This window comes from Hevea brasiliensis, chromosome 15 (genome assembly GCF_030052815.1).
Source record: "Hevea brasiliensis isolate MT/VB/25A 57/8 chromosome 15, ASM3005281v1, whole genome shotgun sequence".
NCBI classification, from domain to species: Eukaryota; Viridiplantae; Streptophyta; class Magnoliopsida; order Malpighiales; family Euphorbiaceae; genus Hevea; species Hevea brasiliensis.
The window spans coordinates 4,324,861-4,339,315 of record NC_079507.1 but is presented as its reverse complement, the minus strand read 5'-3'; the positions used below and the strand labels follow the sequence as shown (position 1 = coordinate 4,339,315).

The window sequence follows — 14,455 nt, the reverse complement described above, 5'->3', positions numbered from 1 at the left end:
ATAAAAAATTAAGAATTATAAGGCAATTTAATGTATTTATAATTGTGAGGAAAGGTGTTTTTATTGATTACATAAGACGTTTGCACACCCCCACCTACCCACCCACCCACCCACCTACACATATTTATTGTATATTTCTTATACTAACTAGGAATTCTACATTAGGTAGGAATCCTTCTTTAATTAGGATATCCTATACAGATCAACTTCTATAACTCAAGTTAGAGCATAGATATCAATCATTCTAAACTTGTTACATAAATAGTCAACCTAAGCTCCATTTAGAGCTTTTGTAAACATATCTTTTTATTGCTTTCCTATTTTGATATGCCGTGTTGAGATGATCTCTTGTTGGAGGTTTTTATAGACAAAATGACAATCAATCTCAATATGTTTGGTCCCTTCAGTTTAAATTTAAATTAATTATAATTTATTAATATCCTTATGCACATGAACATATTTTTTATTTTTTAATTTATTAGTAAATCTTAATTAGATTGTTGATTTTGAGCATAAGGCTACAAGAAAATCTAATTATGTTTTTGCATAATATATGTGAGAACTTACATTTATTATTACTTTAATTTTTAAATATCTTCATCCATTTATATTTTTAAAACTTATTATTATATTTTTTTATTATATTACATCTAATTTTATAATTAATTTAATATTACATGTTAATAAAATAGCATATAACTTTTATAAAATATGATTCAACAAAAAAAATTGTTAAATTAATAAATCTTTTATTTATATAATCAATTAAAATAATATTAAAATTAATATTTTAATTTAAATAATTAAGTATAATATTTATAATGCTATAATAATATTACAGCATATATAAAAAGTAATAGAAAGTTATATTATATAAAAAAAATAAATTATGAGATTTTATAATGTGGAAGTAGCATAAGAAACAAATTAGTTAACATATATATAATAAAAATATATCATTATTCATAAAAGTAATCTAATGAAAAAATTAATATATATATATATATATATATATATATATATATATATATATATATATATATATATATATATATAAAGTGTTATCACGATGATATTAGTAGATAAATAATAAAGATAAATAAAGAAATAAAGAGAAAAGAAAACACATGTAAAATCAACATTAAAAGCTTATCTTGTTATACATCCATAAATAATTTCATTTCCTTGCTTTTATTACATTTTCTAATATAATTGATTATAATCAATTCTATTAATAATAAAGAAAATATTTTTATATAGTCTAAAATTTGTAATTTTGGACAATTTAAATTAAAAGAAAATTTTATCATCTAAAATTAGTAATTTTTGGGCAATTTAAATTAGATAGAATCTCTAAAAATCTTTGTTAATAATTATGAGGTTTTCTTATAAAAGCTTTAGCGATACAAAATCATGAACTAGCCACAGCATCTTCTTCTTTAACAGTTTGTATACTTTGCCCATTTTCTAATTTAACAAGTACATTTTTGGCATTCAAAATACTATTTCTATCTTTCTTAGGATTCTTTTGAAAAAGGGAGTTTGGGAGCAAAACCTTGAAAGTGCTATTGAACGGGGTTCTATGGGCATAATAGTGTAGGGGTGGGGCGTGAGGCGAAATATCATCCATTAGAATTTTATAAAATGCACCAGGTAATGCCCAGGAAAGATGGTGGAGTCACAATGGTCTCACTTAAGTACCACCTCCTTAGATAGCATTTCCTAGACATGCACTTCATACAATCCTAATAGAATCAAACCACTGGTAAGTACCGTCTTCCCATAACACTACCACGGTACTAAGGATTTATGCCACGAAGGCATAGATAGACAGGAGTCGCCACCCGGGTAATAACCGGGACATATTCAGTGTTTCTTCCGAGGGTCATGGATGGCAACTTACTCCTTGCAGAGTTTCCACAACCGTCATTACCATAGCCCAATGTCTAGGTTCAGGATAGTGGGTACGTAAGGGGAAGGTGTTAGGCACCCCTTACACCTAGTCTAACCTCGTTGATTCGAGTGCCAGTCCTCTACTAATGTTTCTAGAAGTCTTGTTTATTATTCCTCTATTAAACTTTATCCTAAAAAATGCAATTCTAATCCTACACACGCAAGTAATTCACAAAAGGGTTGTTGTTTACACACAATTTTCATGTGCAAGTAATTCCTATCTATGGGGTTGCTAATTATTTAAGTGATATTTACCAGATGACTAAAATTAATTCATTATTGAGAATTTAATTCGCAAACAAATTCAATTTCAAATAATCCTATGTTTCTATTTAACCTAATTAATTAATTTTCACCAAGTTACCCTAAGGATAATTAAACTAAGTTAATTATGTACATGTGTAATTTATTCCAATATCACATAAGTCCCAAACAATCACAACCTAATAAAGATTTCTAACATGCAAATTTATTTTACAATTACCAAGTATTAAATTAAATTTATTTTACATGCCAATATTAGTTTAATTTACAAACAAGATTAATTTTAATTTACAAAGTATTTATTTAAATTAATTACATGCAAAAGTCAGTTAAATTAAAAACAAAGTTAATTTTAATTTACCAAATGAAAGTTCTATTATTACTACAATTTCATGCCAATGGTTATTCAAGAAGTTTAGAGCTACTTACTTGTTGGTAAACGCAGTTGCCATTGGGGCAAGCTACCCTTAAAAAAGGGTCTTCTCTTCTAGTATGGCAATGATATCCCTGGCTTACTCCCGTTTAGCTCCATATAAGCTCCACGCAAATGCCCTCTTTGGTACTTACCTTAGGGCTACTTACCAATTTTGTTTGTAATAAAAAAAATAAAGAAACTAAAGAAAATAATAAAAGTACGAGAGACAGAAATTAAACATGTGCAGAGTTGTGTATCCCCTCAAAGTAAACATGATTACATGATCTATATGAACATATAAAATAAATTGAAGACAAAGTGCATAAAATTAAAAAATTGTGTGGCATAGATCTTGAAAAGAAAACAATAAAAACTGACCTTCCAGAAATCTTGTGTGAAAATCTTCTTGAAGAAAAGAAAAAAATAAGGAAGAATTCAAATAATCTTAAATATCTCTAAATTTCTTATAGCTCTGAATTTTCTCCTCCTCTTTCCTCTCCATCATCCCCTTCTTCTCTTCTCTAGTAGGGTATTTATAGGTTTTTGGGAGAGAGGTGTGATAGGGTTTGGAGTCTTAGGATGATAAAGTTTAGATGACTTGAACAGCTACAATTGCAGAATTCGAATAAGACTGGGATATGGGTGAGGTGTTTCAACCAATAGGAAGACAGAAAAAAATGGAAGGCACCAATAGGGAATGAGGAAGAGGTGTGGTAGGATTTGGAGTCTTAGGATGATAAAGTTTAGATGACTTAAACAACTGCGATTGCAGAATTCGAATAAGACTGGGATATGGGTGAGGTGTTTCAACCAATAGGAAGACAGGAAAAAATGGAAGGCACCAATAGGGAATGAGGAAGAGGTGTGGTAGGATTTGGAGTCTTAGGGTGATAAAGTTTAGATGACTTAAACAACTGCGATTGCAGAATTCGAATAGGACTGGGATATGGGTGAGGTGTTTCAACCAATAGGAAGACAGAAAAAAATGGAAGGCACCAATAGGGAGTGAGGAAGAGAGTGGGGCCAAGGAGGAGAGAGATATTTTGTTATTTTAATTTTTAGAAAATAATTAAATGGGTCCCATTTAAAATTCCTAACTAGGCTTTCTTAGGCCCATGGAGCCCAATTAAGCTTAATTAGATCCATTTAAAAAACTACCCATATTAAATTTAAACAAAATAAAATTTTATTTAAATTTAATTAAATTAATTTTCTCAAAACTTTATTATTATTTTTATTTTTTTCAAGATCATGCCACGAAATTAATAATTCAGCTCAATGCCTCCAATTACATCTTACAGTCATATAATTTTTCATCATCGGGTTTCCCACGGCCTCAATGCACATACTCATCACAAAATAAGGGTCTACAGTTTGCCCTCCACTTTGGCGAAAGTTGAAATCAATGCGAAAGCATTGCTCAAGTTTCGTCAAAGTGAAACTCGAATTTCTAATAACTATGAAACATTGGCTATGAGGATCAAGTATATCTTGCTCGGTCGACATACTCTATATTATGAGACTAGCTACGGTCTCATAACAGTAATAACTGTGTCATGTGAAAAATGAGTGTATCTTGCTCTGTCGATACACTCTGCGTCATGAGACTAGCTACGGTCTCATAACAGTGATAACTGTGTCATGTGAAAATTGAGTGCATCTTGCTCTGTCGATACACTCTGTGTCATGAGACTAGCTATGGTCTCATGACAATGGCAATTGTGTGATTTGAAATGTTGTGGATTCGTATTTAGGACCGCAGTCCTAAACTACCTACGTATCCCCTCATTATCCTGAGGAAGAATCAGACCCACTCGTAGTTCGACACTTGAAAATGTGGTGATGCATGTTCTTCTACGCCTTACACACCTACAGGTGACATGTTGATGCGTGTTCTTTTACGCCTTACACAACTATGCCATATGCCCTAAACAACGTCTAAGGACTTACAAAAAAAAAATATCTGTCATGAAATGTTGTGGGTTCGTATTTAGGACCGCGGTCCTAAACTACCTACGTATCCCCCTCGCTATCCTAAGGAAGAATCAGACCCCCTCGTAGTTCGACAATTGAAACTGTGGTGATGCATGTTATTCTACGCCTTACACACCCACAGATGACATGTTGATGCATGTTCTTCTATGCCTTAAACAACTATGTCATGCGCCCTAAACAACGTCTAAGGACTTACCAAAAAATATCTAATTCATGATTTGAAAAATTAGGATGACTAGGTCTCATAACTCTTTTTGTAATTTTTGTGCTTCTTGTATGCTACTTCCTATCATAGGCATGCTGATTTTGCTAGAGATTCTAAAAAAACTTTGTCCTCTGAGGGACCTCTTTTTACAAAAACTTTCTTTTAGCCTCTAAGTTTTTTAGAAGAATTGTTCACCAAAAAAAGACTTCCTTAAGGTCACAATACAATTTCTCTCTGATTTTTCTTTTTCTTCTCTCCCCCCATGGTTTCTGCCTTGACTCATTTCTCTTCCATGAACTCCATTCTCTGTGCCCTAACTTTTGCCTGAAATGTCCTTTCGGATTTTCATCTCAGCGGGCTTGTTCTAACTTTTGCCTAAGTGGCCCTTCCGGGTTTTCCACCTAGCAAGCTCTTTTTTTTTTCTTTTTTCTTTTTTTTTGAAATTAGACAATTACCAGGACATTCATATCAAGCACCTATCTTGTCATGCTCAGAAGACATAGATTAAATCAAAACAACGCAGTTCAATTACTTAATCATTTAATGTATCCCCCAAGACACAAACATTCACGATCATAATTAAATAAAACCCATTCCTAGTCAATGCAATAAAAATTTCTTTATTTATTCAGGTGCACCATTACTCCCTCTTACATTTAGTTTTGCTAAATTTCTAACCTTCCAAAGTTAGAAATAAGCTTTATAACCTGTCGAATGGCCTTTTTAGGTTTTCCATCCAAATCTTCTCTCATCTCTCCTTTTGCCTAGACTGACTTTTGCAGGTTTTCAATCTAGCATTTTTTTTTCTTTTCTTTTCTTTTTTTTTCTTTGACCCTTATTTTTGCCTAGACCGTCTTTTGTAAATTTTCAGCCTAGCGGGCCTATCTCACACAAAGTACCGTTTGAGCTTGTCTAAGTTGACTGGTTCTTGAAATTAATTCCCATCCAGTGCGATATTCTTCTGACACCTCGACAAGATCTTTTGACTATGTATGGACCATCCCAGTTTGGCTTAAACTTTCCTCTTGGATCAAAAGGGATGGGCCGAGCTTGTTTCAAAACCATGTCTCCCTCTTTGATCTTTCTTGGCTTCACCTTCTTATTAAAGGCCAGTGCTATCTTCCTTTGATAAGCCTGCATATGATACAAGGCTCGCATCCTCTTCTCATCAATCAAAGCTAGTTCTTCATATCTTTTTTGGGCCCACTCATTTTCCAGAATCTTAGCTTCTAGTATCACTCTCAAGGATTTGACCTCTAGCTCAATGGGTAGCACTGCTTCAGTCCCATACACTAAAGAGAATGGAGTTGCCCCTGTGGATGTTCTTGTAGTAGTGCGATAACCCCAAAGAGCATAAGGGAGTTTCTCAGGCCAATCCTTATAGGTTTTAACCATTTTTCTCAGAATGGTTTTCACATTCTTATTTGCTGCTTCTACTGCTCCATTAGTCTGTGGCCTGTATGGTGAGGACTTGTGATGCTTAATCTTGAATTCGGTAATTAATTCTAAGAAATCACCTTTGAACTGGCTGCCGTTATCTGATACTATCTCATGGGGTACCCCAAACCTGCAAATCAAGTTCCTTTGCACAAACTTACTTATCTGCTTAGCCCCTACTACTTTATAAGATTCAGCTTCAACCCACTTGGTGAAATAGTCAATTGCCACTATGATAAATCTATGGCCATTAGAAGTCGTGGGAGAAATCTTCCCAATAATGTCTATGCCCCATATTGAGAATGGCCACGGTGAAGTCATGCTGTAGAGTTCACTGGATGGTAGGTGATTCGAATTCCCATGGATTTGGCACTCATGGCATCTTTTCACAAATTTAGCGCAGTCAGTATCCATGGTAGACCAGTAATAGCCCAATCTTAAAATTTTGCCTGCTAATACCCTTCTGTTCATGTGAGGACCACACACTCCTGCATGTACTTCCTCCATTATTTGCTCGCATCGCTTTTCGTCACACACAAGAGCAATAGTCCTTCGAAGAACCTTTTGTAGAGTTGCCCCCCAGCCAAAGTGAACTGAGTGGCTAATCTATGAATTGTAGCTCTATCCCTACTATTGGCTGACTGTGGGTATTCTCTTACCTCTAAATATCTTCTTATGTCCTCATACCATTTCATCTCATCTTCTAGATCTAAATGTGCTATTATTAACCCTTCATAGCATGGGATTCTACTCCTCATCAAGATAATCGGGTCAGTCGACCGATCACCCTTCTCCCATAAGGATGCCAGCATGGCTAGAGCATCAGCTATCTGGTTCTGAGCTCTAGGCATGTGCTTCATTGTCACTTCCTCAAAGCTAAATAATAGTTTCTTAGCATACTCTAGGTATGGCCTCAACTTTTCTTCTTTCAATTCCCATTCACCTTTAACATGGGAAACCACTAGCATTGAATCTCCGAATACCTCCACTTTTTTTGCCCCAACAGCTATTAATGCCTCCAGGCCACAAATGCAAGCCTCATATTCTGCAATATTATTAGTGGTTGGGAAACATAGCCTTTTTGACATTAACAATTGTTCTCCATTCTGTGCTTCCAAAACTACCCCTATACCTGCTCCGCTCTTATTCATGGCCCCATCAAAGTACATTTTCCATGACTGGACCTCTACTAGCTTGAGACTCTCATCAGGAAGAAATTTGTTTCAACTTCTTCCCCTTCATTAGCTGGATTTTCGAGAAAGAAATTCGCCACTACACGCCCTTTAATGGTTTTGAGTCTCATACACAATATCAAATTCGAATGATGGGACCAACTATTTGGCCAATTTTCCAACTAGCATCGGTACTTCAAATAGGTACTTTAAAGGATCCATCCGGGATACTACAATAACTTGATGAGTCTGAAAGTAGTGCCTTAACTTCTTAGTTGCCCATACTACAGCCAGACAGGTTCTTTCTATTAGTGAATAATTCTCCTCATAAGCAAGGAGTTTCTTACTAATGTAATAGATGGCTCTCTCCAGATTCTCTACTTCTTGTGCCAACATTGCCCCCAGGGCCATGTTTTCCACTGATAGGTAGAGGATTAGAGGGATGCTAGGTATGGGTGGTGACAAAATTGGTGGATTGCTCAGGTACTGCTTTATCTTTTCAAATGCCTCTTGACATTGCTCATTCCACACCACTGGCTGATTCTTTCTTAGTAGCTTAAAAATTGGTTCACAGGTAGTTGTGAGCCTAGCTATGAACCTATTGATGTACTGTAATTTGCCTAAGAAACCTCTAATCTCTTTTTACATTCTCGGGTGGCATCTCTGGATTGCCTTCACCTTATCCGGGTCAACCTCAATCCCTTTCCTCTCGATCATATGCCCTAACAGTTTGCACAAGTGACCCCAAACACACACTTGCTAGGGTTCAGTCTCAATTTATACTTGATAACCCTCTGAAAGAACTTCTCTAATGCCTCAAAATGTCTCTCCCTAGTTAGGGATTTTACTACCATGTCATCCACATATACTTCAACTTCTTTGTGCATCATGTCATGAAACAACATAGTAGCCATTCTCTGATAAGTTTCACCAGTATTTTTTAGCCCAAAGGCATGACCTTATAACAATAAGTCCCCCATTCAGTGATAAAAGCTGTCTTTGCTTTATCTATCAAATCCATGAGGATCTGATTATATCCCGAAAAACCATCCATGAAAGAGTACATGGCCATGCAAGCAGCACTGTCAACAAGCACATCGATGTGAGGCAATGGGAAATCATCCTTAGGAGTAGCCTTATTCAGGTCCCTATAATCTACACACATCCGAACTCGCCCATCCTTCTTGGGGACTGGCACAATGTTGGCTAACCACTCGGGATACTCAATTACTTCAATGAAATCAGCCTCAATGAGCTTTTTCACCTCTTGAGCTATCTTTTCTTCCCATTCTGGCCTCAGGCGACGCTTCTTTTGTTTTACTGGCCTCATGTTAGGGTCTGTGGGGATCTTGTGTTGTACTATGTCTCGATCAATTCCCGGCATATCTTTATAAGACCAGGCAAATGCTTCTTGGTACTTTATTAATAAGGCTATAAATTTATCTCTTTCTTTTTGGGTTAAATCTTCAGCTAACTTAATGTCTTTAGGATCATCTGGTGTACCCAAATTAATAGAGATTGATTTTAATGCATTAACAGAAATAGATTCTAAATGATTATGAATGCCATGCATGTAGCCATTAGGATGAACATCAAACAAGTAAGCAAAAGGACTAGTCATATTATTTATTTTTGCCTCAAAATTGTCATCAAGTACATCAGAAATAACAATATCGGTATCACTACTGTGAGCATTACAAAAGACAGACTCAAACTTAGGGGTGTAGGTCCAAGTGCTTGGCTTCCATGCAGACCTTAACTTGATGGTATTGACCTCTTGTTCTAATTCCTCAACATGCGGCAGCTCCTGGTCATCAGTCCATGCAATTGCGCCCTCCCTGATAAACTTGGTGGGCTTGAATCCCTCTTCATCTTCAGTCGGCTGATAGCCCAGCCCATATCTAGTGATTTGCCCCTTTATTTATGGAAAAGTCATTAAGCCATTAGCACATTTTCCCAGACCCATGCCAGGAAAAAACTTCATCTCTTTCATCATAGTGGCCACCCTAGGGTCCATCCAGTCTTCATAAATCCCAGCAACTTGGAAACCAGACAATAGTGGTACCGAACCATCCACTTGCAGCATAGCTACTTCCCCATCTCTTTCAGCATTGACGGTGATTATATCATCTTGATACGGGATCTTGATCTTTTGGTGGAGTATAGAGGGGACTCCACCTAAGGGATGGAACCAGATTCTACCCAACAGTAAGGAGAATGTCATGGGGATGTCTAGCACAGTGAACTCAACTTCAGTCTCTATAGGCCCCACCTTAACCATAGTCTTGAATACCCCTATCACGTTTCTCTTTGAATCATCATAGGCCCTGATAACCAGATCAGAACCAGTTAGTTCAGATATAGAAATTCCTAACTTTGGCAAAATCTTCAGAGGGCATACATTGATGGCTGACCCATCATCTATCATCACACAAGGCACTTTCCACCCTCCAACCTCGGCGGTCACGAACAGAGCCCTACTATGGTTTCTCCCCTCAGCTGGGAGATCATGATCAGAGAAAGTAATATGACCCCCATCTTCTATAAGCACAACTTTGGCAATCTCTTCTGGAGTTATCTCTGTGGAGACCTTGAGTACACTCAGGGCCTTGGTCAGTGCGGTTCTGTGTTTTTCTGATGCCAATAGCAATTCCCAGACCGTTACACTAGCCTGAGTCCTCTTCAATTGCCTAAGGAACTGATCATCCTCTTCATCTGTATCCTCTTCAGCCAACACCTTGGCTTTCCCTCTCACGTTGTCCTTCTCCATGGGTGGATTAGGATAATATCTACCACTCTTGGTCATGTGGCTCACCCTACTATTTTCCTCTGCGTCAGAGTCAACCCAAACATCTAACAAACCTTCCTCATCACTGGAACTATCCCAAATATCAATTGCCATTACAGATCGAGGTTCATCAAGCTTTTGGATAGGTTGGATAAGGTTGAGAATTTGGTCAGGATCAATTGAGGTGGTGGAAATCATGTAAAGTCCTGGTGGAGGTGGAACATTATGGTTGGGCATTGGGTTGGTGCGTGTGTTGGGTCGATTTTCTAGGTCAGCTATTTTCTTAGCATCGATCAGGTCCTGAACTTCGTGTTTTAGCCGAAAACATCTATCAGTGTCATGGCCATGAGTTTGATGGAATTGGCAATATAGGTTAGCATTGTAATTGGGTGGCAGTGGGTTTGGTGGTGGTCTAGGTGCCAAGGGTTGGAGGAGACCTCGAGCTTTGAGTCACTTGAAGACTTTAGATAGAGGTTGGTTGAATTGAGAGAACTTTCTAGGGGTGCGGGACACGGTTTGAACCTCAATGACTTTGTTTTCCCCAGTAATGTTGCCAGCTGACTGGTATCCTCCCCTCTTGGGCTGATAACTCTTCTTTTCATTGTTCAATACATCATCCACTAATACCCCAGCATCATATAGCTGTTCAAAGGTAGCCAAGGGATAATAACAAAGTTTCTCATAATAACTAGGCTGCAGACTTTTCATTACCAATCGCACTTGATCATTTTAGTGAGCCTATTGGTCATCTTCATGGCCTTTTTCCTCCATCTCAATAGATACTCTGAAAAGGTTTCATTTGGTTTTTGCCTAGTGGTCTCTAAGTCTCTCAGGGTAACATCTAAAGCTGTATTATAGGAGTATTGTTGCACAAATCTCCTAACTAGCTCCTCCCAATCTTTTCTCACAGTGGCTTCTAGCCCATGATACCATGAAGATGCAACCCCTTCTAGTGACATAGAAAAGAACTGAGTGACTTGGTTCTTAGTCAAACCAGTTGTTTTCATGACTTTTGGGTCACCAGTACCATCGAATTTAGCCAAATCAGGCATCTTGAATTTTTCAGGTAGATTTCCATCCAACTGGATGTCAAAGTCATCTGCATCTAACAGCCCCATTCCCATAAATTCAGCTTGCTTTTTCACACTGGCCTGAAGTTTTTCCATCATCTCAGTAACAACTCTAATCTCCTCACTTGTCCCCTTTTCTTTCTTTTTGGCCTTGTCTTGGAGATAATCTTCTTCATCCCAAACGTCATCAAAGGCCTTCTTTTTACTAGTCTCTTGTTCAGGCCTTTTCACCTGAATATCACTAGGCCCACCCATCTCTAACTTCTTCTCAAAGTTGGCTAGGATTTTTCCTTCAAGCTCAGCCATCTTGGTATTCAAAGCTTCTTCAAGCATCTGTCTAAACATGACCTTAGTGTCTTCCATTTTAGCTTGTGTAGGTGTAACTCTTACTAATCTCTTTCCCTCCCTAACCCAAGTGACCTGATTAGAAGTCTTCTTGACGTGTTCTAAAGCTATGTTTACTACAAGAGAAAAAAAAATACAAGGTTTTAACATCTTATGCTATGTACAAATGCAATGCATGAATGCATGAATATGCACTTTCATTTTTACCTTTGCCTTTACAAAGCCAAAACCAAACCGTACTAATACGACCAAAACTGAACCAAAACCGAACTGTATAAACCTAACTAAAATCGGACCAAAGACTAAATGATAAACCGAAAAGAATGTCTCCAGAACTGAATCTTTGCCCCCTTATACCTTCAACTCTCACGTGCATGGTAAGAAAAAATTCTATCCTAGGCTCTGGTACACTGGACACACCAACAGGGGGTGGTCCAGGACGATCCTTCCCTCACAAACAAAGGATTTATATCCTTAAAGTTTAACCATAAGTAAGCATCCTCTTGCTTAACATGAGTTTTGAAATGGACTTGGGCCTATACACGCATTGGGTTTATGCATAGGCCTAGGTTAATCTCAACTACCACTAGAACTTATGGTTTGAACAGTAAGGATACGAATCCAGCACAACAAAAATCTATGAGGTACCTAGGGTTGAAATCTATGGCTCATGGGCTTCATTGGGTAGGAAAAGGGTCACCCATGCGAGAGCTTATCCATTAAGCACAACGGCCGGAGCTGTGGCTCTTTTATATACTCGAAGGTATAGGCATGGGGTGCTAGCATTCACCAATTCGTCATAGCTCGAGTAGAGCTATGGTTTCCTTGGCTAGTACTAACGGGGCTAAAAAGGGTAAGAGTGATCCGTGTGATAGTGTAGTGCAATGCAAAAAGTTTAACAGAGGAATAATATTAGACTAATAGAAAAATGTTGGAGTAACTATCCATTTAGTCCCCAGTGGAGTCGCCAAACTGTAGGGGTGGGGCGTGAGGTGAAATATCATCCATTAGAATTATATAAAATGCACCAGGCAATGCCCAGGAAATATGGTGGAGTCACAATGGTCTCACTTAAGTACCACCTCCTTAGACAGCATTTCCTAGACATGCACTTCATACAATCCTAATAGAATCAAACCACTGGTAAGTACCGTCTTCCCATAACACTACCACGGTACTAAGGATTTATGCCACGAAGGCATAGATAGACAGGAGTCGCCACCCGGGTAATAACCGGGACATATTCAGTGTTTCTTCCGAGGGTCATGGATGGCAACTTACTCCTTGCAGAGTTTCCACAACCGTCATTACCATAGCCCAATGTCTAGGTTCGGGATAGTGGGTACGTAAGGGGAAGGTGTTAGGCACCCCTTACGCCTAGTCTAACCTCGTTGATTCGAGTGCCAGTCCTCTACTAATGTTTCTAGAAGTCTTGTTTATTATTCCTCTATTAAACTTTATCCTAAAAAATGCAATTCTAATCCTACACACGCAAGTAATTCACAAAAGGGTTGTTGTTTACACACAATTTTCATGCGCAAGTAATTCCTATCTATGGGGTTGCTAATTATTTAAGTGATATTTACCAGATGACTAAAATTAATTCATTATTGAGAATTTAATTTGCAAACAAATTCAATTTCAAATAATCATATGTTTCTATTTAACCTAATTAATTAATTTTCACCAAGTTACCCTAAGGATAATTAAACTAAGTTAATTATGTACATGTGTAATTTATTCCAATATCACATAAGTCCCAAACAATCACAACCTAATAAAGATTTCTAACATGCAAATTTATTTTACAATTACCAAGTATTAAATTAAATTTATTTTACATGCCAATATTAGTTTAATTTACAAACAAGATTAATTTTAATTTACAAAGTATTTATTTAAATTAATTACATGCAAAAGTCAATTAAATTAAAAACAAAGTTAATTTTAATTTACCAAATGAAAGTTCTATTATTACTACAATTTCATGCCAATGGTTATTCGAGAAGTTTAGAGCTACTTACTTGTTGGTAAACGCAGTTGCCATTGGGGCAAGCTACCCTTAAAAAAGGGTCTTCTCTTCTAGTATGGCAATGATATCCCTGGCTTACTCCCGTTTAGCTCCATATAAGCTCCACGCAAATGCCCTCTTTGGTACTTACCTTAGGGCTACTTACCAATTTTGTTTGTAATAAAAAAAATAAAGAAACTAAAGAAAATAATAAAAGTACAAGAGACAGAAATTAAACATGTGCAGAGTTGTGTATCCCCTCAAATTAAACATGATTACATGATCTATATGAACATATAAAATAAATTGAAGACAAAGTGCATAAAATTAAAAAATTGTGTGGCATAGATCTTGAAAAGAAAACAATAAAAACTGACCTTCCAGAAATCTTGTGTGAAAATCTTCTTGAAGAAAAGAAAAAAATAAGGAAGAATTCAAATAATCTTAAATATCTCTAAATTTCTTATAGCTCTGAATTTTCTCCTCCTCTTTCCTCTCCATCATCCCCTTCTTCTCTTCTCTAGTAGGGTATTTATAGGGTTTTGGGAGAGAGTTGTGATAGGGTTTGGAGTCTTAGGATGATAAAGTTTAGATGACTTGAACAACTACAATTGCAGAATTCGAATAAGACTGGGATATGGGTGAGGTGTTTCAACCAATAGGAAGACAGAAAAAAATGGAAGGCACCAATAGGGAATGAGGAAGAGGTGTGGTAGGATTTGGAGTCTTAGGATGATAAAGTTTAGATGACTTAAACAACGCGATTGCAGAATTCAAATAAGACTGGGATATGGGTGAAG

The 14,455-nt window shown here is 36.9% G+C and overlaps 1 protein-coding gene across 1 annotated transcript; it reads right to left on the bottom strand.

The window, feature by feature from the left end:
* Positions 1-6,775: 6,775 nt before the first annotated feature.
* LOC131173840 (uncharacterized) lies at positions 6,776-7,438 on the bottom strand. The gene has a single exon (XM_058136400.1). It carries the CDS (start codon positions 7,436-7,438, stop codon positions 6,776-6,778), a length of 663 nt encoding a protein of 220 aa, XP_057992383.1.
* Between the last annotated feature and the right edge of the window lie 7,017 nt (positions 7,439-14,455).